The sequence below is a fragment of the Lepus europaeus genome, chromosome 19, assembly GCF_033115175.1.
Source record: "Lepus europaeus isolate LE1 chromosome 19, mLepTim1.pri, whole genome shotgun sequence".
Classification (NCBI taxonomy): Eukaryota; Metazoa; Chordata; class Mammalia; order Lagomorpha; family Leporidae; genus Lepus; species Lepus europaeus.
This window is the reverse complement of record NC_084845.1, coordinates 35,050,340-35,073,697: the sequence shown is the minus strand read 5'-3', so window position 1 is coordinate 35,073,697 and position 23,358 is coordinate 35,050,340. Positions and strand designations below refer to the sequence as shown.

The window sequence follows — 23,358 nt, the reverse complement described above, 5'->3', positions numbered from 1 at the left end:
ACCTAACTTAGGAGTATACTTTTTTTTTTTTAACAAATAAACGAGTCTCAGCCAATCACAGTGGTCAACTGTCAGCCACTCACAGATTGCCAGCTGATCAGACCTTTCCCAAAGGAGGCAAACACCCAGCTGTGAGCCTAGAGCTGTCTCTGCAGCTCATATTTTCTGTCTGTAAATGCTGCCTGCCCACACTGTGGAACAGATCTTTCTGAACTGCCACTGGATCTGAGGCCTGCCTGATTCGTGAAGTCTTTTCTTTGTTCAATTGAACTCTATTCAACTTAACTCATCTCAAGTTTATAGCACCTCAGATTCATCCTTAAACTCCCACAGTCTAGCTTCACCCTTCTAAAGCTCTCCTTAAGTCCCAGTTAGTGGCTTCTGGTTGACAGATCTGGTGGATACTTCAAGGCCATTTATGTCACCAGATCTTGGCTACATTTAGATGTTGGTGGCTCAGTCCTGAAACTCCATCGTTCTCTCCATGTACTCCCTAACTTTTCCTGTACTTTTCTCTTAGTGACCTTAAAACTGGTATTTCTAGGGTTCTGTTTTCAGCCGTTAATTCTCACTCTGCATTATCTGTATCTGCTTTGACCTTTTTATTCACCACTTATTAACGTAGGCCTTTGAGTCTGAGCCTCATTCTTGGGTAACTGCCTGCCTGTTCCCCTGGGTGTTCTAGGTCTGGCACCCTAGAAAGTGTCTTCACTCTCCTGAACCTGTGGTTGATGTTCTGTTTCTCTAAAGTGATGCAACTAAAACACAAACCAGAACTGTGGAAACCATTTTTCATTTACATTTTCCAGTTCCTGTCTTTCCCCATCTGCTTCCTTGTAGTCTAAAACCAGGACTACTATAATTTCCCATTCAGTTGGTTTCTTCTGCATATGTACTTTATAAGTTGTGGTACATCCAGAAATTTAGCCCAATTAAAATCTGAGTAGCCCGTTTACACCATTATTCAACTAAGAATTAAAATGTCTATTCTATTTCATATCATGTAATACAAAACCACAAATATTAGGCCTAGAAAGAAAGCATTGTATTGACCACCAAATTAGCTTGTATAAGGAATACCTATGAATAAACAACACATGACAAATTTTTTTTCTAACCATTTATCTGCCAGGAGCCTTTAGCATTCACAGTCTTACATACCATAGGTTTCCCTTTCAGTTGACCTTGGCCTATAAAAGATACTCTCTGGGCCAGCACTGTGGCACAGCAGGTCAAGCTGCCATCTGCAGTGCCCACATCCCATATAGATGCTGGTTCTATTTCCGGCTGCTCCGCTTCCAATCCAGCTCCCTGTTGCTGTGCCTGGGAAAGCAACAGAAGATGGCCCGAGTCCTTGGGCCCTTTCACCAATGTGGGGGACCCAAAAGAAACTCTTGGTTCCAGGCTTTGGATCTGCCCATTTCCAGCCATTGCAGCCATTTGGGGAGTGAACCAGTAGATGGGAGAGCTGTTTCTGTTTCCCCTCTCTCTGTAGCTCTGACTTTCAAATAAATAAGTAAAATAAAATGTTTTTACAAAAAACTCATGTTCCTTTCCTTCTTTGATTCAGGAAACATTTTCTGTCTGCTTATTTAATCTCATATCCTAGACACTGGGGAATTAATGTATTTCTTTTGCCAAGAACTTAAGTCAACTTTATCCTGAATATTAGGTTTTAATCGCCTTATTTGAACATTTCTAATTGTCAGTAATCTATATAACAAAACACCCAATAATCTGTAGTATTTCAAAGTGGAAGTTGTATATGCATTCTGCAGTTAGCAATAGGCAGCATGGGTTTCAGAGCAGCCATTCAAAAGAAAAGTTGTTTTTGTTCTTTGTTTTTGTTTTTTTTTTCATTTTAGAGGATTCCTAATGGACTTATTTGTGATTCTTCTTACTTTGTTCCTCTTCTGCATGTACAACTACCTTTCTTGAGAATGCTATAGAAAAGTAGACATATCCCCAAATTGAAAAGTCTTTTTCTTTTATGTGAACCTAGACTGATAATGAAATAGGAAATTAAGGGGAGGAGAGTTAAGAACACTCTAGAAGAACAGAACTCACTGGAGGTAGAAATAACTAAAATGGATACCCAAGCTTTAAGAGCAGCCAAGGAGAAAATCTAACTTCAAGTTAAATGATCCATCAGCTACCTTTCTTAATGAGAAATAAGACAGATGCATGCAGCACATTAACAGCCTAGAATAACCCAAACTTTGTCAAGTGGTAGTGTTTGAGAAACAACACTGATTTTATGGCCTCTAAAATTAAAACCAGCCTCAGACTGCAAACTAGATGTATAAATATTGGCATACAGAGAGAAGTGGTATTTGCTATGACATTGACATGTTGGCATTTCCCACAAGGTTAAAATTTTCTCTAATTACTTTGATTTTTATAAACAACTTTGTTAAGATACAATTCAGACACTATACTGTTCACCTGTTTACCATATACTTGTACAATATAATGGCTTTTCCTATATTTACCAGTGGATCCACCATCACAGTCAATTTTATAACATTTTCATTACCCTAAAATCAAGCCCAACTCACCTTAGCTGTCACTCTCCATTCATGCCCTGGTTCTCCTCACCCTCTCAGGCCATAGGAAACCACTAATCTACTTTCAATCTCTGTATTTTTTCTATTCAGGGCATTTCGTGCAAATGTAATCATATGATATGAAGTACTTTATGACTGATGTTTGACTTGGTGTAATGTTTTCAGGGTTTTCCTATGTGGTAGCATATATCAATACTTAATTTATTTCTGTTGTCAATATTCCATTGTATAGACTTTGGGATTTTTCCATTTTTGACTATTATATGAAGAATTCTGTTATGCAAGCTTTTCCTGTGGACATGTTTTCATTTACCTTAAAATTTACCTGTGGCCGGCACCACAGCTCACTGGGCTAATCCTCTGCCAGTGGCGCCAGCACCCCGGGTTCTAGTCCCGGTTGGGGCGCTGGTTCTGTCCCGGTTGCTCCTCTTCCAGTCCAGCTCTCTGCTGTGGTCCAGGAAGGCAGTGGAGGATGGCCCAAGTGCTTGGACCCTGCACCCGCATGGGAGACCAGGAGGGGGTACCTGGCTCCTGGCTTCGGATTGGTGCAGCGCACCAGCTGTAGCGGCCATTTAGGGGGTGAACCAACGGAAAAAGGAAGACCTTTCTCTCTGTTTCTCTCTAAAAATAAAAAATTTACCTAGGAGTGGAATATATTTTTAGAATGGAAATCTCTTTAACCACTTGAGGAACTACAAAATTGTTTTCCAAATAGCTGCACCATTTTACATTTCCATCATACAGTGCACATTCATTCTAATTTTTCTACATTTTCACCAGCATTTATTTGTTACCTGCCTTTAGTTTGTTTTCATTTATTTGAAAATCAGAGAGAGCAAAATCTGCATCTACTGGTTCATTTCTCAAATGCCAAAAACAACCGTGGCCGAGCCAGGTTGAAGCCAGGAGCTTGGAACTCCAGGTCTGTTATGTGGGTGGCAAGGACCCAAATACTTGATCCATCATCTGCTGCCTCCTGGGATGAGCATCAACAGGAAGCTGAATTGGAATTGGTGGAGCCAGGATTCAAATCAGACACTCTGATATGGGATGCAGGCATCCAGTGTGCCAAATGCTTGTCCCTGCCTCTTATTATAGCCATCCTAGTGAGTGTGAAGTGTTGTCTCACTGTGGTTTAGCTTGGCAAATGGCTAATGATATTGAGCTTCTTTCATATGCTTGTTGGTCATTGTCTGTCTCCTTTGGAAAACTGTTCAGATCCTTTTCTCAGGTTTTTAGATTGAATTATTTGTATTTGTATTATTGAGTTATAAGAATTTTTTATCTCTTCTCTATAGATACAAGTCTCTTATTATGCGATTTTAAAATTTTCTCCCATGCTGTTGGTTATCTTTTTACTTTCCTGGTGGTATCCTTTAAAGCAAAAAAAAAAAAAAATATTTTAATGATGATGTTGAGTTTCTGTGTTGAAATCTAGTCCCTAGTGGAACCTTTAAGAGGTGGGGCCTGGTGAAAGGTGATGACATCGTTGGGCTACTACCTTCAAGAAGGTACTAATGCTAATTTTGATCGCTATGTCTCTGGCTTCTGTCTCACCATTGACCTCTTCTGTTCATGCCACACCATTGTGAAATGATTCCATGTGAGGCCCTTACCAGAGCAGAGCAGAAGCTAGTACCATGCTCTTAAACCATGCTCTTTAAGTATCTAGCCTTGGGTATTTTGGTAGAGCAACAAAAAACAGACTAATACAATAATATTCCCTTATTATAATTTAGTGTAAGTAAAATATGTAGTACTGTCAACTCTCTCACTCCTGATACTGATGATTTTTAATCATCTCTTTGATTTTCTTCAAGGGCGATTCTGGCTAGAGGTTTGTCAATTGTATTGCTCTTTGCAAAAAACCACCTTTTGGTTTCATTGATTTCTTTTTTTTCCCCTGTGGTTTTCCTATTTTCTATTTAGTTCATTTCCTCTATGTTGTATTTCCTTTATTATGCTTACTTCATGTTTAATTTTCTCTTCTATCTCTGGTTTCTTAAACAGGTCACTGATTTGAGGCTGTTTCCTAATATAAATGTTTAGTGCTATAAACAATTCTAAGTACTATTTTAGTGGCATACCACAAAATCTTGGTATGCTGTGTCTTCATTTTCATTCAATTCAAAGTACTTTCTGATTTTTCTTTTTACTCATGGATTCTGTGTTCATTCCCAAACTTAAGAGATTTTCCAAGTGTCTTGGTTAATGCTGTCTAATTTTGAATCTGCTATGATCAAAGAACATTTTTTTTATTTTTTATTTATTTATTTATTGACAGGCAGAGTTAGACAGTGAGAGAGAGACAAAGAGAAAGGTCTTCCTTTTTCCGTTGGTTCACCCCCCAAGTGGCCGCTACGGCCTGTGCGTTGAGGCCAGCACACTGCGCCGATCCGAAGCCAGGAGCCAGGTGCTTCCTCCTAGTCTCCCATGCGGGTGCAGGACCCAAAGACCTGGGCCATCCTCCACTGCACTCCCGGGCCACAGAAGAGAGCTGGACTGGAAGAGGAGCAACCGGGACAGAGTCCGGCGCCCCGACTGGGGCTAGAACCCAGTGTGCCGGCGCCACAGGTGGAGGATTAGCCTAGTGAGCCGTGGCACTGGCCTATAGAACATTTTTCATATGACTTAAGTTCTTTTCTATTTATTGATACTTATTTTATGTTTCAGAATATGCTTTATCATGGTAAATATTTCATGTGTTTCTCAAAAGATTGTATTTTCTGGTGGTGTTGTTTGACTGTTCAGTAAATGCTGGTCAGATAAAATTGGTTTATATTATTATTCTAGACTTCTTTCTCCTCACTGATTCTACCAGGTATTTTTAGTCTATCAATTATTGAGATATATTGAAATGCTTTACTATAATTATGAAATTGTTCACTGAGTCATTCTCCCAGTTTGTGTTTAGTGCAATTTCAGGCTGTTACTACATATATATCAATGTTTAGGATTCTTATCTTCTTTGTAAGAACTGACTCATTTTTATTATGTTACTCTATTGTAATATTCTGTGTTCTGAAGTCTGATTTGCTTTTGTTAATATTACTACTCCACCCTTCTATTAATATGTCTTAGTCTGGGGTACTGCTTTCTTATATGTAATAGTTTTATTGAGATATGATATTTACCATGCAGTTCACCAACTAAAATGCATAGTTGCATGGTTATAATACAGGCAAAAATTATATAACCATCACTTTCAAGTTCAGTACATTTTCACTATCCCCCCCACTAAACACCTGCACCCATTAGTAGTCCCTCCTGTGTCCTCCAGACTTCAAGCAACTACTAATCTACTTTATATCTCTATAGATTTGCCTGTTCTGAACATTTCATACAAATGGGATTTTATAATATATAGTCCTTTGTGACTGGCCTCTTTCATTTAGCATGATTTCAAGATTCATCTAGGTATAAGTATATGACATTTTATGGGCAAATAGTATGCCATTGCATAGATATGCCACATTTTGATTATCTGTTCATCAGTTAATTTATTTATGGATGGTTTCTACCTTTGGGTCCAGCAGACAATGCTACTATGAACACTCATCCATACAAGTTTTTGCATGGATGTATGTTTTCATTTTTCTTGGGGTATACATAGGAATGAATTCTGAGTTAAGAGTTATTATTATGTTGAACCTTTTGATTAATTCAGGCTATTTTCCAAAGCAGCTGTACCATGTTATGTGCCCCCCAGCAGTGTATGTGGGTTCTGACTTCTGTACATTCTCGCCAATGCTAGTTATTATCTCTCTTTTTATATTCACTGGATGTGAAATGATGTCTCATTGTGATTTTGGTTTGGATTTCTCTGATGGTTAATTCTGTACATATACTGGCCATTTATATATCATCCTTGGAGAAATATCTGTTTGGATCTTTAATTCATTTTCAACTTTGAGGGCTTTTTAAAATTTGAACAGTGTTTATTTATCACTTAAATATTTACAGTAAAAAATAAATTATAAATGTCTATCAAAAAATTGAATGTAGGTGCTTTTTTATGGATCATTTTATTTAAAGTTAGTAGTAACCATATGTAATAAGTATAATTAATATATTTTTTTCAAGATTTATATATTTGAAAGGGGTGGGGGAAATCTTTCATTTGCTGGTTCACTCTCCAAATGGCTGCAATGGATGCAGCTCGGCCAGATTGAAGCCCAAAGTCTGGAACTCCATCAGAGTCTCCTATAAGGGTGGCAGGGCCCAAGCACTTGGTCCATCTCTGCTTTCAGTGGCAAATTAGCAGAAAGCTGAATTAGATGAAGAGCAGCCAGGAATCAAACGTGCTCATATGGGATGCCCGTGTCCCAGGTGGTAGTTTAACCCACTGTCCCACATCTCCACCCCATATCTAGTTTTACAGTTTGAGAAACTGATTTTAGAATGCTTAAATAAATGTACCATTAAGAGGTGCAGTATGGATGAGTCCAGTGTCCATGTTCTAAGTCCCTCTACAGATGGCCCAAATCACTACTTCTCTTAATCTTTCAGGAGAATATAGACTGTTATTCTAATAATTTGTGGCTGATCTTTGTATTATGAAATTGTGAGACTTTTTTATATGTATTCTAGATAGAAGTCCCTTATCAAGTATATGGTTTATAGAAGTTGTTCCCCTTTTGTTTGTTTGTTTTTTTTTTTTTTTTTGCTTTCTTTATGGATGATTTCTCTTTATCACAACTTTTATTTTTTACCTATTTTTAAGATTAATTTCTTGTAGGCAGCATATAGTTGAGTCTTAATTTTTAAATCCAATCTAAGAATCTGGGATTTTTAATTTTTTTGACCCTTTATAATTCATGACAGTGTTGATATGGTTAGCTTTAAGTCTTCCAAATAATTTGTTATCTTCTGTTTTCATTTGAAATAATTTAGTACTTCTTGTGATTCCCTTTTTTCTTTTTGGTTGATTTATTAAGTATAAATTTTGTCACAGTGGATGTTTTTGGATATATAGGAAACATCTTTAACTTAGTTTATCTTCAAACAGTATTATGCTACTTCACTTGTAGTTTCAAAATTACAACATTTTTGTTTATCTTCTTTGGGTCTTGGTGCAATTTTTTTTTTTTTTATTTGAGAGGCAGAGAGAAAGAGAAACAGACAAAAGATGCCATCCATTGATTTACTCCTAAAATGCCTGCAACATCTACTGCTAGGCTTTACCCACAGGTAGGAACACAAACCTGGCAGGAATCCTATTATCTGAGCTATTACCCGTGCTTTCCAGTGTCAACATGAGCAGGAAGCTGAAGTCAGAAGTCAGATCTGGGAATCCAATCTAAATACTCTCATGTGGGATGATAGAGTGTTAACCACTAGTCTATATGCCATCTCCTCTTGATGCTATTTTTATCACACATTTTATATCTACTTATATTATTAATATGACACTGTGTTGGGTTTTATTTGTTTAAATAGTCAATTCTCTTTAAAAAGATTTAAATAATTTTTAAAATTACATTTATATATATATATTAGACATTTTCAGTATTTTCTATCCCACTGTATTGATCTAGATTGTTATCTGGTATCATTTTTCATCTGCCTGATGGATTTCCTTTAACCTTTCTTTATTTTTTAAAGATTTTATTTATTTTATTTGAGAGTTAGAGTTACAGACAATGAGAGGGAGAGATAAAGGTCTTCCCTTCGTTGGTTCACTCCCCAAATGAATGCTACAGCCAGAGCTGTACCAATCCAAAGCCAGGAGCCAGGTGCCTCTTCCTGGTCTCACTCATGGGTGCAGGGGCCCAAGGATTTGGCCATCTTCCACTGCTTTCCCAGGTCATAGCAGAAGCTGGACTGGAAGAGGGGCAGCTGGGACTAGAACCGTTGCCAATATGGAATGCCAGTTCCACAGGTGAAAGGTTAACCTACTGTGCCACGGCGCCAGCCCTTCCTTTAACCTTTCTTATATGACAAAAAGAAAAAATATTGGTGTAAAGGATTATAGAAATATTAGAAACCTTTTAGTGAAAGATGCCATAGACAAAATTTTACAAAATAAAAGGCTATGAAATAATGTTTGCAACAACATGACATGTAATGATAATAACTGTATTGAATGTGTACTGTGCTAGTACTAGACACCATTTTAAAAACTTCATCATGCAGTTTCTCATTTCATCCTTGCAGCAGCATCTGAAGCGATGTACCATTATTAGACGTGATGATAACAGGGATAGGACTAATGTCCTTAACAATCAGAGATCTAAAAATCAATAAGAAAAAAAATGTAAACAGCAGTTCACAGAAGAAACGTAAATAGCTGATGAACCTAAAAGTAATATTCGACTTTGCTTATAATCAGAATGAGGTCATTTTTAAACTATTCAATTGGAAAGAGTAATAATAAGCAATGCTACTGATACTGGCAAGGTATGAAGAACATACATATACACTATTGAAGATATAAACTGGTACATTTTATAGAGGGCCATTTAGACTTACTTATTATCATTTAAAAGAAGCATAGCCTTTGACCAAATGACTATCATCTGGAAATTCTTGTACAAGTTCCCAAGAAAAATAACTTAGCTGTGTGTGTGTGAGTATAATAAGGGAGCAGTTGGCAACAACTTGACAGTTAATAACAGAGCGTTAACATGAATGATGATTTAGCCATTATAATGGAGTAGCAATTGCAAAGAGCAAGACTGTGGGAAAATAAGAAATCTGATGGGCCATTGGTGGGAGATACAAGATGGGACAGCTTGCCTGAGGTGATTTTCAAAACACACATCAAAAGTCTTTGATCAGACTGTGTGTATGTATTCACAAATTTCAAAAATTCTTTGCACCAAAATAAATTTCTTTTAATTCCATCTTCCAACATGTTTTTGAAGTCCCCTAGTATATCCCTTTTCCCCATGTTTATGTTATATAATTTTATGGAGGGGAAAAGTTGCAGAAAAAAATGTATGTAGCAGAACACAGCTGAGGTTTTTTTTTCCTTTTGGTGGATATATGTACTTATATATTCAGATGTGCCTAGCAGTATAGGTTTAGAAAGATGGACACCACATTGTTATCCTTGGAAAAGAAGAATTGTGATCTGAACATCTCTGTTGCTTGAGTTTTGCAATACATTTTTATATTGTGAAGAAGCAGTTCTTCCTCGAATACATTCTGGACAGACATTTGGCACAGCAGTTAAGAAGCTGCTTTGGACACTCATAGCCCATGAAAGAGTGCCTGGGTTTGAATCATGGTTCCTTTCCTGATTTCAGCTTCCTGCTATAGTGCACCCTAAAAGGCAGCAGGTAATGACTCAAGTACTTGAGTCCCTATCGTCCACGTGGGAGAGTGGGGTTGAATTCCAAGCTCCTGGCCCTGCCCAGCTGTTGACAGGCATTTCAGCCAATGCGGCCATTTGAGGAGTATTCCAGCAAAACAAAGATCACTATGTTTCTCCCTCTCTCTCTCTAACTCTGCCTTTCAAAAAATCTTTCAAAAGAAAAATTAAAGTTTAAAAATCAGTTGTTATGGGCCAGAACTGTGGCGTAGCATGTTAAAGCCCTGGCCTGAAGCGCCAGAACCCCATATGGCTGCCAGCTCAAGTCCTGGCTGCTCCACTTCTGATCCAGCTCTCTGCTGTGGCCTGGGAAAGCAGTAGAGGATGGCCCAAGTCTTTGGGCCCCTGCACCTGGGTGGGAGACCCAGAAGAAGATCCTGGTTCCTGACTTCAGATTGACACAGCTCCGGCTGTTGCAGCCATCTGGAGAGTGAACCAGCAGATGGAAGACCTCTCACTCTGTCTCTACCTCTCTCTGTAACTCTTTCAAATAAATAAAAATAAATAAATCTTTTTTTAAAAAATCAGTTATTAGGAGACAAGAAATCATTTCTTTCTAGTTAAATACTTTTTTATCTTTGATCTTGAGCAGAGTGCCCTCAAATTTGTCTGAATAAATGTCATATGGTATGAAAGATGTTTTATATGTTAAAATCTAGTAACTCTAGGCTGGCGCCGTGGCTTAACAGGCTAATCCTCCGCCTTGCGGCGCCAGCACACTGGGTTCTAGTCCCGGTCGGGGCGCTGGATTCTATCCCAGTTGCCCCTCTTCCAGGCCAGCTCTCTGCTATGGCCCAGGAAGGCAGTGGAGGGTGTCCCGAGTCCTTGGACCCTGCACCCACATGGGAGACCAGGAGAAGCACCTGGCTCCTGGCTTCGGATCAGCGAGATGCACCAGCCGCAGCGGCCATTGGAGGTTGAACCAACGGCAAAAAGAAAGACCTTTCTCTCTGTCTCTCTCTCTCTCACTATCCACTCTGCCTGTCAAAAAAAAAAAAAATCTAGTAACTCTTGAGGTTGGAATCTTTCACCTGTAAAAAATAATTCAAAACCAATCATATAGTTAGTAGCTCATACAAATTGAATATTATGTACATAGATTTCCATTCTGTGTTAAACACCTACAAACATTTCTGTCTTATCATCAAGGTTTGTTCTTTCCTTTGTCATCCAGACCCAAAGTAATATTTCATATGAAGAAAATAAATGTCTTTATGTATTTATTTAAAGAAGTTACTAGAGAAAATTAAACAGTAATAAAATGGTATCCATATATAGTAATCTGGTATTTTTCAGTAGGCATGGAGGGAAGTGAAGGAGTATATATGGGAAATGCCTGTAAATAAGAGCTGTTACATAAAATCACATGTTACGAAAGTTATTTCTGTATCTAAAGAAAATATTTTTACGTAACACTGGATTGTACTACATGGTAAGAATGATGATAATACGAACACTGAGTGCTAACTGGATATCAGGAATTGTCTACGTGTTTTTATTCGGTATTTTGTTTTCACAACAATTTTATACTGTAAGTACTCTTACACTAGATTTATAAGTAAATCTAGTTAAATAACTTGCTCAGTGAGGCACTGTTGTGACACAGCAGGTAAAGCTGCTACTCAGAGTGCAGGCACCAGTCCTGGTTCCTCTGCTTCCCATCCAGCTTCTGGGGAAGGCAAGTCTAGTACTTGGGTCCTTCACCCATGTGGGTGACACAAACAGAGTTCTGTGCTCCTGACTTTCACCTGGCCTATCCCCAGCTGTTGTGCACATTTGGAGAGTAAACCAGATGATGAAGATCTCTATGTGTCTCTCCTTTTTTTGTCCTGCCTTTCAAATAAATAAATCTTAAAAAAAAAAAAATAGAAAAACTTGCTCAAGGTCACATAGCTGCTACATGACAGAGCCAGGATTGGAATCCATTTGATCTGGCTCTGGAATCTAAGCTCATAACCACTTTGCCGGTATAGTAGGGTTCAAGAGAGAGGATGTCATGGCTCTACAAACTATGTTTCTGTTATCTCAGAGATACTACTCTACTGCCTATCAGGGCAGCTGAAATTCTATTATAGGTTTGCTTCTTTGGGTTTAACAACACTTGGAGATATCAGGGGTCTCCAGTTAAAATGCAAATCTTCATTGAGGAGTAATACACGCCTAAATGGCAGTTACTAGACATTCAATAATAGAGTGCAGAGTCAGTGAATGTGGAGTACCAAGGGTGGAAAGACAGATGGACTTGGAAATTCTATATAGGAGATGTTAGCAACTCACTAACAGAAGTTAAAAATCAGAAATTTTTGCCAAAGGTTGAAAAAGCATAGCCAACCATTTATTTCTTTTATGTCATAGTACAGTAGTCAGTGAGACAAAGATTTTTCATTTAATTTCACCATATACCATTAACCATCTCCTTTTATTCTAGGAAATACAGCACAGCTAATGTTGCACGGCACTGCTGTGTTATATTAACTAAATATATCTCCTTTATCATTCAGCAATCAGCAGGCCTTTTTGCTGGAGAACGTCCCTTGCAATAATGCAAGCTGTGAAGAAGTACATCGAATGTTTAAAGTCTACTGGGAGCTGATGGACCTCAATCAGATCAGAGATGCCGTGGTTGCCACTTTCTTTGACATTTACGAAGATGTGAGTTCAAAGCTGTCCTGTGTGTTTGGAGTTTGCCATCCACCTCATCTCACATCACTTCACCATATTTAATCATAACGTGTAGCTGACATTACAAAAACAAATGAGTTAATTAAAGAAAGCCACTTTTGAGGTTAAATGGCAGAGGTTACAAAAGTGTTTCCAACATTGATGACAACAGTCAAATATGAAAATGCTCTTATCTCATTGTGTGCTTGTTTAGATTAAACTATAAAGAATCATGTTTTGAGACTGATGACTCTGCAGTTTTATCAGTTGACAAAAGCAGAGCCAGCAGATAACAGGCTTTGGAACCCGCACAAGATTGCAGAGAATGAGTTCAGTACTCTAATCTTTGTGAACTGGATGTAGCGTCTGTTACCACAGATTCTTGTGATTCTGTCCCTGGTGGCAGGTGACCTTGGGAAAGACTTTGTACCTTCTGGCTTCCCTCTTTCTAAAGGTGAATACCCAGCTTACCCCCTCAGAAAAGTAAATTCTGAGGGAAGAAGAGCATTAGATTTGAGGAGTTACTATTGCAGAACATATTTTTGTAAGATCATTTATTTTAAGAAGTGAAATGCCCATGAGGACATTTATGTCTCCATTAACTCTGTTTTGGGTTGGCTTTGTTTCTTATAAGAGGCTTATTCTCAATTATATGAATTATCCAAGTCTTTGTTTTTCTCTGTTTCTCATTCTACCAAATCTCATGTTATTTCACTATTCATTAGCAGTTTCCAAGCATAAAAGAAATTGGCAGAAATATCACAATGGGAAAAAATTAAGAGAATTGACTACAAATCAATTTTTAATTTCTGTATATCAAAAATGTCATAAATCAATTTAATTTTTTAACCTCCAGAATAAATATCATAGAAAAGAGTCAAATTATTAATATCTTTAATATAAAAGCGTTCATACAGACTGACGTGGAACCATTTAAATATCCTAGCAAAACAGAGCAAGGACAGTTTACAGGAAAAACCCTAGTTGGGAACACAGAAAAAAATAAGATCATTGTTCAACCTTGGGAAAAGTAAGAGGATAGTCAGCTTAAAGAGCACAGCTTTTTTCTTCAATAAAACTAGCAAAGTTTTCACCCTTTTTAGGAAAAAAAAATGGTAATGTTCAGTGGTGGAAAAGCAGATAAGAAGGCACTGCCCCTGAGGATTGGAAAGGATGTGGCAGTTCATACCATAGGCCTTTAAAAATTCGTGCAGATATGACTGGAGGGAAATATTTCAAAACGCTACCAGTTATCTCCAGAGACTAAAATTACAGATGCTTTTCATTATGATTCAGAATTATGTGCATGTGTGTTTTAAGTAATATTTTAAAACACCAGGTTAAGTAAATAAGATTTATATTTACATGAGAAACATGATGCATTTTGATGATGTTTTAGTTGGTCTACTAGTTTGTTCTTACCGTTTTGTTTGTTATTTCCAGGGAATTTTGGACATTGTAGTGCTAAGTAAAGGATATACAAAGAATGACTTTGCCATCCATACATTAAAAAATAATTTTGAAGCAGATGCTTATTTTGTTAAAGTCATTGGTGAGTACTTGTATTGATATCTTATTTTGTTTCTTCTGCTCCCTTCTCTTTTTCCCTCCCTTCTCCCCCCAATTCTGAAATCTCATATTCCATAAAGGAAGGCCTGTTGTTATATAATTTATGTACAGACCTGAAAATCAGGACATTAACTTCAGTATACCATCCTATCTACGCGTAGGCCCCATTCGTATTTCAACAGCTGTCCCAAGAATGACTGTCTTTCTGGTTTAGGACTCTGTCTAGAAATATTGCTTTCATTTAGTTGCCACAACTTTTCAGATTTCTTCAGTCTGGAACAGTTCCTCAGCCTTTCCCTATATTTCACATCTCTATCAGTTTTAAAGAATACAGGTTTTAGACAACACATTAAGGACAGATCCCACATGGGATGTAAGTACACAGTGACTCCTGTTGCTGACTTAGCAATTTGACACTCCTGTTCATGGCATCAGTAATCTCCCTAGGCTCTAGTTATGAGTTGCCAGGGCTGTGGAAGCCTTTAGAGTTCGCTGACTTTGGTCTTATTCCGATAGGGTCATAGTCAAAGTGGAAGTTCTCTCCTCCCTTCAGAGAAAGGTACCTCCTTCTTTGATGGCCCTGTTCTTTCCACTGGGATCTCACTCACAGAGATCTTTCATTTAGGTCTTCTTCTTTTTTTACTGCCCAACTCCAATCAGGAGTTCCTTATAGAAATTCCACTGCAAGGAATTGCACAAGTGATGCTGTGCACTTCTCAGTGCACAGGATATTGACCTGTCCTACCACCTGACATTAACCTTGCTCACCTGTTCTTGTTAATGACCATCAGGTTTCTCCGCTTTAAATTCATGGGTTTTCGCCCTTATAACTGACTGGTATTTTATGGGAAGGTATTCTGACACAATAACGTCCTTTTCATTATCAGACTTCTACCTACTACCTTTAGAGTCCACAACATCTGCCTGAATCAGCCCTCTGTATGTGACAAATAATGACTATTTCCATCATCCTTTCTGTATTTACAAGGTGGCATTTTACTGTGCATCTTGTACCTTCCTTGCTCCAAGCCTTGATGAGACATTTCTCCAAGGAGCTCTAGTTTCTATAGTTAAGAGGAATAGAGCTCTGTATGCTCATTGCCATGTTTTCTCAATTGGCAGACGGGAAAATACAAGTATGACTTCACATACTTATGCACAAATATATACCTTTATAACTTTTGATAGATAATAAAACTGAATTGATGCCATTACTCCCTTTTGTAATCCAAAATAGCCCTTCAGGATTGTTTCTAATCTTTCCTGTGTTTGTAGACAATCTTCTGTAGCAGTGAAAAACCTACTCCCATTTTCATCAGTGTGTGAACTCTGTGCACTGTGACCACTTCCCAGCCATATCACTCCATCTCCTGCCACTTAACACGCATGTCCATCATACTTTATTTTCTTTGGAATGAGTGTAAATTGTATTGTGTTTTGAAGTTTGGTTTCCACATGTTTGTTGTGTTTACTATTTGAAGATAAAATTGCTTTCTGTATGTCGATCTTGTATTCTACATCCTTTTTCAAACCCTTATTGGTTCTAAGAGGTTGCTTGCAAAAAGTCCCTGGCATTTTCTACACAGACAGCCATTCAACTATTTTACTTCCTTCTTTCTAGTCTGTGTGTTCTTTATCTCTTTTCTGTATGTGATGGCTAGAATTTCACTCGCTATGTTAAATGAGGGGTAGTAAGGCTGAACTTCATTGCTCTGTTTCCAATTAGGAGAGAAGAAACCCATCTTTCACCATTAACCATTAAGTACAAAATTAGATATATATTTGGGTCTTTATTTATATGTGTATATATATATATATATATATATAGAGAGAGAGAGAGAGAGAGAGAGAGAGAGAGATGCTCTGCATCATATTAAGAAAGTACTCCCTATTCCCAGTTCATAGAAAGTTCGGTTTAATATAATTTAGTGTTGGAAGGTGACATTTTGCATGTTATTATTATAGTCAACATCAAGATAGCCATTATCAGATCTTTTATTAAGGAAATGTCACATGTACTTTGTAAAAATATTTATTGTAGTTTTGAAATGAGCATAGAAAAGAAACAGGATGATGAATACCTGTTGAGAGATTTATTTTAAGAGAAGAAAATGACAAAATATGTAACCTATTTTTCTGAATAGCAAATTTAGTCTGATTTGGATGACTAAAATAACTCAAACCCTAATTGTCACTGCAGCCACAAAATACTGATACATGAGTCTGACCATTTCTGTTACTTTTTATCAGCCATTTAAGCATATCCTCTCTTTTGCTATCTTCAAGTGGATACAGACTGTTTTAAAGCTAAAAAAAAAAATAGTAATTTGCTGTGCTATTAATTTACATAGTTTAGAATTTTTTCTTCCACTTAAGACCTCTGGATACGAAAACAAGCAATCCTTACAAGTTTTGCTAACTCTAGTTATATATAATTATAATGATAAAACATATAATTAGAATAACATGGTTCAGGGCCAGCCCCGCAGCTCAATAGGCTAATCTTCCACCTGCGGCGCCAGCACACCAGGTTCTAGTCCCGGTTGGGGCGCCGGATTCTGTCCCGGTTGCTCCTCTTCCAGGCCAGCTCTCTGCTGTGGCCCTGGAGTACAGTGGAGGATGGCCCATGTCCTTGGGCCCTGCACCTGCATGGGAGACCAGGAGGAAGCACCTGGCTCCTGGCTTCAGATCAGCGCAGTGCGCCGCCAGCCACAGCGGCCATTGGAGGGTGAACCAATGGCAAAAAGGAAGGCCTTTCTCTCTGTCTCTCTCTCTCACTGTCCACTCTACCTGTAAAAAAAAAAAAAAAAAAAAAAAAAAGCATGGTTCAGTTTGTTAGTCTAACAAAGGAAGGACTGTTGGAGTAAGAGTTTGGGATTTGCGGGGTAAATTCCTAATTCCAGTATATCACTGACTGATGCAAAGTTTGGTTCTCAGTGGGAGATTAATCAGAAGTCCTATCATCTGTAGAGCAAAAACATTACCACAATATCTGTCCTTGAACCTGGATGAATAGAATCAGATCATTGATGAAGAGTAGTATGCAATTGGTGTCCAAGTATTTTAATATAACATATCACCTCTCCTCCCTTAATTTATTCAAGCGTATTTAAGAAGCACTCTGAACTCAATGCTTAATTATTTGTGCCATTTGCATTAGCATCTCACTTTCCTAGTGTACTGTGATAGTGTTACCACTGTCGTTTAAAAGAACTATTTATCTCAAATTTGAAGTGTTAACAAAAAAAAAATTTATTACTTAGTTCTTCTGAATGTGATATGTTCATAAGTATGCCTAAATGAAGATGCATGCTTTCTAGAACAGATGTTAGGCATTAAGGAATAGAGACTATTTTAAATGACAGAGAGATCAACTTGTATATTATGACAAATCATGTTATCCCTGCATTCAGCAAGTTCTTTTATTCAAGCCTTAAAGCCATTTTTATACAAAAAATTTTGTTGTGTGCTCTTAAAAGAGTATCACTGAATTTTCTATACTTTTTACAAATTTGCTAACCAGTGTGAACCTATCTGACACTATTACTTTCCATGCTTTAATCTATAATCTGTTTCCTAGGGCAGAGGTTCTCGGTCATCTGAAATAGAAGTAAATTAGAGTGTAGGGATTTCTTAGCACTGATAAGGTATTCATATGCCCAGTTATAATAATAATAATAAGCTAAAAAAGGAAAACAGTTTGTGACCGGCATTGTGTCTTAGCAGGTTAAGCCTCTGTCTGCAGTGCCAGCATCATATATGGGCACCAGTTCAAGACCTGGTTGCTCTGCTTCTTATCCAGTTGCCTGCTAATGCTCCTGGGAAAGCAGTGAAGGATGGCCCAAGTACTTGGGCCCTTGTACCTTTTTGGGAGACTCTGATGACACTTCTGGCTCCTGGCTTTGGCCTGGCCCAGCCCCAGCCATTGCAGCCATTTGAGGAGTAAGCCAGCAGATGGACAATCTCTCTCTCTCTCTCTCTGCCTTTCAAATAAAAATAAATCTTTTTTTAAAAAAGGCAGTTCACAGTATGAAGCAGAAGAAAAGTCTAAAATATATATACTCACACATACACACACACACACACACATGTTCAGATATACCAGATGCACTTGCATAGATCATTTGGAAATTGTCCATGTGGGAAAATACATATATATATATACACATATATATGTATATATATATATATATATATATATAAAATTTAGAATCCTGATTTCCTCCTTGATATTTATTCATTTACATTGAGAAAGGATAAAAAAAAAAACAATATGAAAGGAATTTGGAGATGCGAAAGGCCAGCCTAATGCAGCATCTCAGCCAGCTTCTGCTTGAACGCTTTGCAGTAAAGGTGCACTCACTATCTCACAAAACCACACACTGAGTAGGCATTTGGTGTCGTGGTTAAGACACTGCTTGGGACACCTGCATCCTGTAGCAAAGTGGCTGAATTTGAGTCCTGCTTTGATTTCAGCTTCCCGCTAATGTACACCGTGGAAGGCAGCAAGTGATGGCTCAAGTACTTGGATTCTTGCCATTCACTTGAGAGACCCAAATTCAGTTCCCAGTTCCTGGTTTAGGCCTGTCCCAGCCCCAGCTGTTGTGAGCATTTGAGGAATGAACCAGTTCATGGAAGAGTGCTTATCCATCTCTCTACTTTTCAAATGAATTAAATAAATGAAAATTGTTTAAGTAATTTTTACTGATAGGCAAGAGTCCAGGAGACCCTTTGGTATCATTATCCTGGAGAACCTAAAAATTTCTGGCTTGGGGCAGGCATTGTGGCACAACGTGCTAAGCTGCTTCGTGGTATGCCCATATCCCAAAGCCCAGTGCCAGGCATCGAGTTGTACTGTCACCTTCCCATCCCCCTTCAGGTAACATGTCTGCACCGTAGCAGATGAAGGCTCAGTACTGGAGTCCCTGCTCCCCTTGTGGATGACACAGTTCGTGGGCATTTGAGGAGGGAACCAGTGGGTGGAAGATCTTTCTCTCCTCTCTGTGACTCTACCTTTCAAATAAATAAATCTTAAGGAAAAAAAAGCCTGGCATAGAAAATTAATTAATTTTTTTAAAAAAAATATTATGTAGGATCCCTGTCTTTAATGTGCTGTACACTGTTATTTAATGCTATAATTAGTACTCCAATGGTAGTTTTTTCACTTTATGTTGCTATATGGGGCAAACTGTTGAAATCTTTACCTAATATATACTAAACTGATCTTCTGTATATAAAGAGAATTGAAAATGAATCTTTATGTGAATGGAAGGGGAGAGGGAGCGGGAAAGGGGAGGGTTGCGGGCAGGAGGGAAGTTATGGGAGGAGGGAAGCCATTGTAACCCATAAGCTGTACTTTGGAAATTTATATTCATTAAATAAAAGTTTAAAAAAAAAAAAAAAAAGCCTGGCCTGTGACTGGCTGGCTTAAACCAGAATGTCAGAATGGGTGGTGTTGCTGTCTAAGTAATATCATCCTGAGGGAAGTGTTCTCCACACATCTCTAAGCTGGCACTCAGTTATGTAGTGGAAAAAATGCTAGGGGGTTTTGTTTGTTTTATTTATTTGTGGGTTTGTTTTTTTTTAAGAGTTAGGGAAAAAGAAAAAAGAGAGAGAGCGTCCATCTGCTGGCTCCCTCCCCAGGGCTGGGCCAGGCCAGAGACAGGAGGCAGGAGTTTCATCCAGGTCTCCCACGTGGGTAGCAGGGTCCCAAACACTTGGGCCATCTTCCACATCTTTCTCAAGCCATTAGCAAGGATCTGCATCCGAAGTGGAGCAGCCAGGACACGAACCAGTGCCCATATGAGATGCCGGCATCACGGGCACACAGCTTTACTCACTATGCCACAACACAAGCACCAAAATTCTAGTTTTAGAAGACAGAGTAATTTTTTAACATAAATATATATATTAATATACATATTAATATATATTTATATATATTTTTTGACAGGCAGAGTGGATAGTGAGAGAGAGAGAGACAGAGAGAAAGGTCTTCCTTTTTGCCATTGGTTCACCCTCCAATGGCCGCTGCGGCCGGCGCATTGCGCTGATCCGAAGCCAGGAGCCAGGTGCTTCTCCTGGTCTCCCATGCAGGTGCAGGGCCCAAGCACTTGGGCCATCCTCCACTGCCTTCCCGGGCCATAGCAGAGAGCTGGCCTGGAAGAGGGGCAACCGGGATAGAATCCGGCGCCCCAACCGGGACTAGAACCTGGTGTGCTGGCACTGCAAGGCAGAGGATTAGCCTGTTAAGCCACGGCGCCAGCCTAACATAAATATTAATAGCATATTTTACAGAAAGGTCACAGGAAATGAGTTACCAATTTAAAGCAATCATTTGGAAGAGAAAGAAATCAGTCATTTAGATACCCCTTTCCACTCTTCCCTTTGATTATTAGTTGTTCCCATAAGTTAAGCTATATTCACTAGTATGTAATTCCCCTTACAAAGCCATGTACAAAGTCAAGAGCTGATTCCTCTCTGTTACTTGGTCCAGCCTATACAAAACATTTTTTAAAATGGGTATTTAAGCATTTATAAGTGGCTAGGGAAAGCTAAAACTGTCTCTCTGCTGGTTCGTAAAGCACACCAGATCCACAGCACTGTGAAGAGATGGAACCCTGGGCATCACAGCAGGACTCGCTTTCTAGCTCCACTTGTTCCTCATTATTTTGTCCAGCTATATTCAGAGATTCTGAATTCTCTACTTCTAGGTCTTTTCTACTAGAACTTGACTGAAGTTTTAACAAATATACATATAAACTTATATTCCCATAGCAATTCTAAATTTTTTAGTAGCATCCTCCCCTTTATATACCAAACAAGCTGAATCTTTTCCTTTAGAAAGCTTTTATTCTTCAGTCTCTCGGACTTTTTGAAATAATATGAAAAATTATTTCTGGATGGTTTCATTTTACCTTTCTGCATTTTATTTTGTAAATCTCCCCTTAATAATTCACAACTGTATTATCAGTGATTATTGAAATTTAACAAATTCTACCAGCTTTATCGCTACCACTTCTCTTATATTCATCTTTCCCTTTCTTCATTTTAATGACTATTTATTTTGGTACTGGTCCTATCTCAACTGGTTTTCACTGTATTTTCTGAATACTGGTATGTCTTAGAATAACTTTCTCTTGCCCTGACTTACAAACAATAATTTTGCCAGTGTAGACTTTTCTAAGCATTGCTTCAGCTTCTTCTCATGTACAGTGTAGCAGTCTCTGAAATTCCTTTCCTTGCGCATTCTTTTTAGATATGGCTATTTACATGAATGATCAGTTTGGTCTTCCTTCTTTTAAACTTTTTATTTTCATGTGTCTAAGGAATTTGGAGTCCATGTTGGTAGCTTATGTGGGTGGCAAAAGCAGTTGTGTCACTATACAGTCTGCCCAGCAGATCAATGCCATCCCCTTCTCCGTGCAGCAGCTCCTCTGCAGCTTGGAAGCTGGGAACCCCCCAGAGGTGGAAGCTGTATTTGAGCAAGATGGTAGCTTGAAGGCCCTCACACAACACAGATAAAATGGTGCCAAAGAATTGAATGCAACTACCTTTTCTATGAAGTGCCTAGAGAGGGATAATGCAGGAGACCTTCACTTCCTCCACTGGCCCAGCCTCAGCCGTTGCAGGCATCTGGGGAGTGAACCAGCATGTGAGATCTGTGTCTGACTCTCCCTGTCTCTGCCTCTCAAATAAATAAATAAAAATTCCTTATAAAATATTTAAAATTTCCCACACCTACCAAGTGCCAAATATAGCTATTCCTATTAGGTGCCTTTGGCCCAGTTTCTCAGAACCCTTCACAACCCCTCCTTTCAGCATGCTTGCCCTTATTCTCAGCTGCTGTTTCTGTAAAAGGAAAGCTTATTCACTGGTGTGCTAGGAGTCCCTCCACTGTTGTCTCAGTAGCTCTCTGACCTGCTCAGACCAATTAGGTCTTTATTCAGTCTTACTCACAAATTTAATAGCCTTTAGAAGTTTTTCAAACAATCAGCCATTTTTTTTTATCATAGCAGTGATATTTGGAGAATTAAGGGAGACATGTATGTTTTGTGTTTTGTATTTCTTTTCTTTCTAATTTTACATCTGTATATTTCATACTTTTTTGTTTAACTTTTATTTAATAAATATAAATTTCCAAAATACAGCTTTTGGATTACAGTGGCTCCCCCCCCCCATAACTTCCCTCCCATCTCCCGCTCCCTTTCCCATTCCATTCACATCAAGATTCATTTTCAATTATCTTTATATACAGAAGATCAATTTAGTATATACTAAGTAAAGATTTCAACAGTTTGCACCCACACAGAAACACAAAGTGTAAAGTACTGTTTGAGTACTAGTTATAGCATTAATTCATATTGTACAACACATTAAAGTCAGAGATCCTATATGGGGAGTAAGTGCACAGTGACTCCTGTTGTTGACTTAACAATAGACACTCTTGTTTATGGTGTCAGTAATCACCCAAGGCTCTTGTCATGGGCTGCTAAGGTTATGGAAGCCTTTTGAGTTCGCCGACTTTGATCTTATTTAGACAAGGTCATAGTCAAAGTGGAAGTTCTCTCCTCCCTTCAGAGAAAGGTACCTCTTTCTTTGATGGCCCATTCTTTCTGCTGGGATCTCACTCGCAGAGATCTTTCACTTAGTTGTTGTTGTTGTTTGTTTGTTTTTTGCCAGAGTGTCTTGGTTTTCCATGCCTGAAATACTCTCATGAGCTTTTCAGCCAGATCTGAATCCTTAAGGGCTGATTCTGAGGCCAGAGTGCTGTTTAGGACATCTGCCATTCTATGAGTCTGCTGTGTATCCCACTTCCCATGTTGGATCGTTCTCTCCTTTTTAATTCTATCAGTTATTATTAGCAGATACTAGTCTTGTTTATGTGATCCCTTTGACTCTTAAGTCAATAATTGTGTGTTAATTAAAGAGTTCAACCAATAGTGTTAAGTAGCACAAAAAAAAATACTAAAAGGGTAAAGTATTAAGTTGTTCATCAACAGTCAGGACAAGGGCTGAGCAAGTCACTGTTTCTCATAGTGTACATTTCACTTAGGTGTTTAACTGAAAAGTGATCCCTGTTAAATATAAGGGTGGGAATAAGAGAGGAAGGAGAGGTACAATTTGGGATATGCTCAATCGGACTTACCCCAAATGGTAGAGTTAGAAACATGCCAGGGGATTCCAATTCAATCCCATCAAGGTGTTAATTAAAGAGTTCAACCAATAGTATTAAGTAGAACAAAA

The 23,358-nt window shown here is 38.3% G+C and overlaps 1 protein-coding gene across 1 annotated transcript in view; it reads left to right on the top strand.

The window, feature by feature from the left end:
- The window catches only part of ITFG1 (integrin alpha FG-GAP repeat containing 1), a 267,258-nt gene that overhangs the window by 156,007 nt on the left and 87,893 nt on the right, over positions 1-23,358 (top strand). The window contains exons 11-12 of the mRNA XM_062177430.1: positions 12,384-12,534; positions 13,987-14,095. Of these exons, the coding sequence (XP_062033414.1) occupies positions 12,384-12,534; positions 13,987-14,095 (260 nt within the window). The remainder of the gene's footprint in view (positions 1-12,383; positions 12,535-13,986; positions 14,096-23,358) is intronic.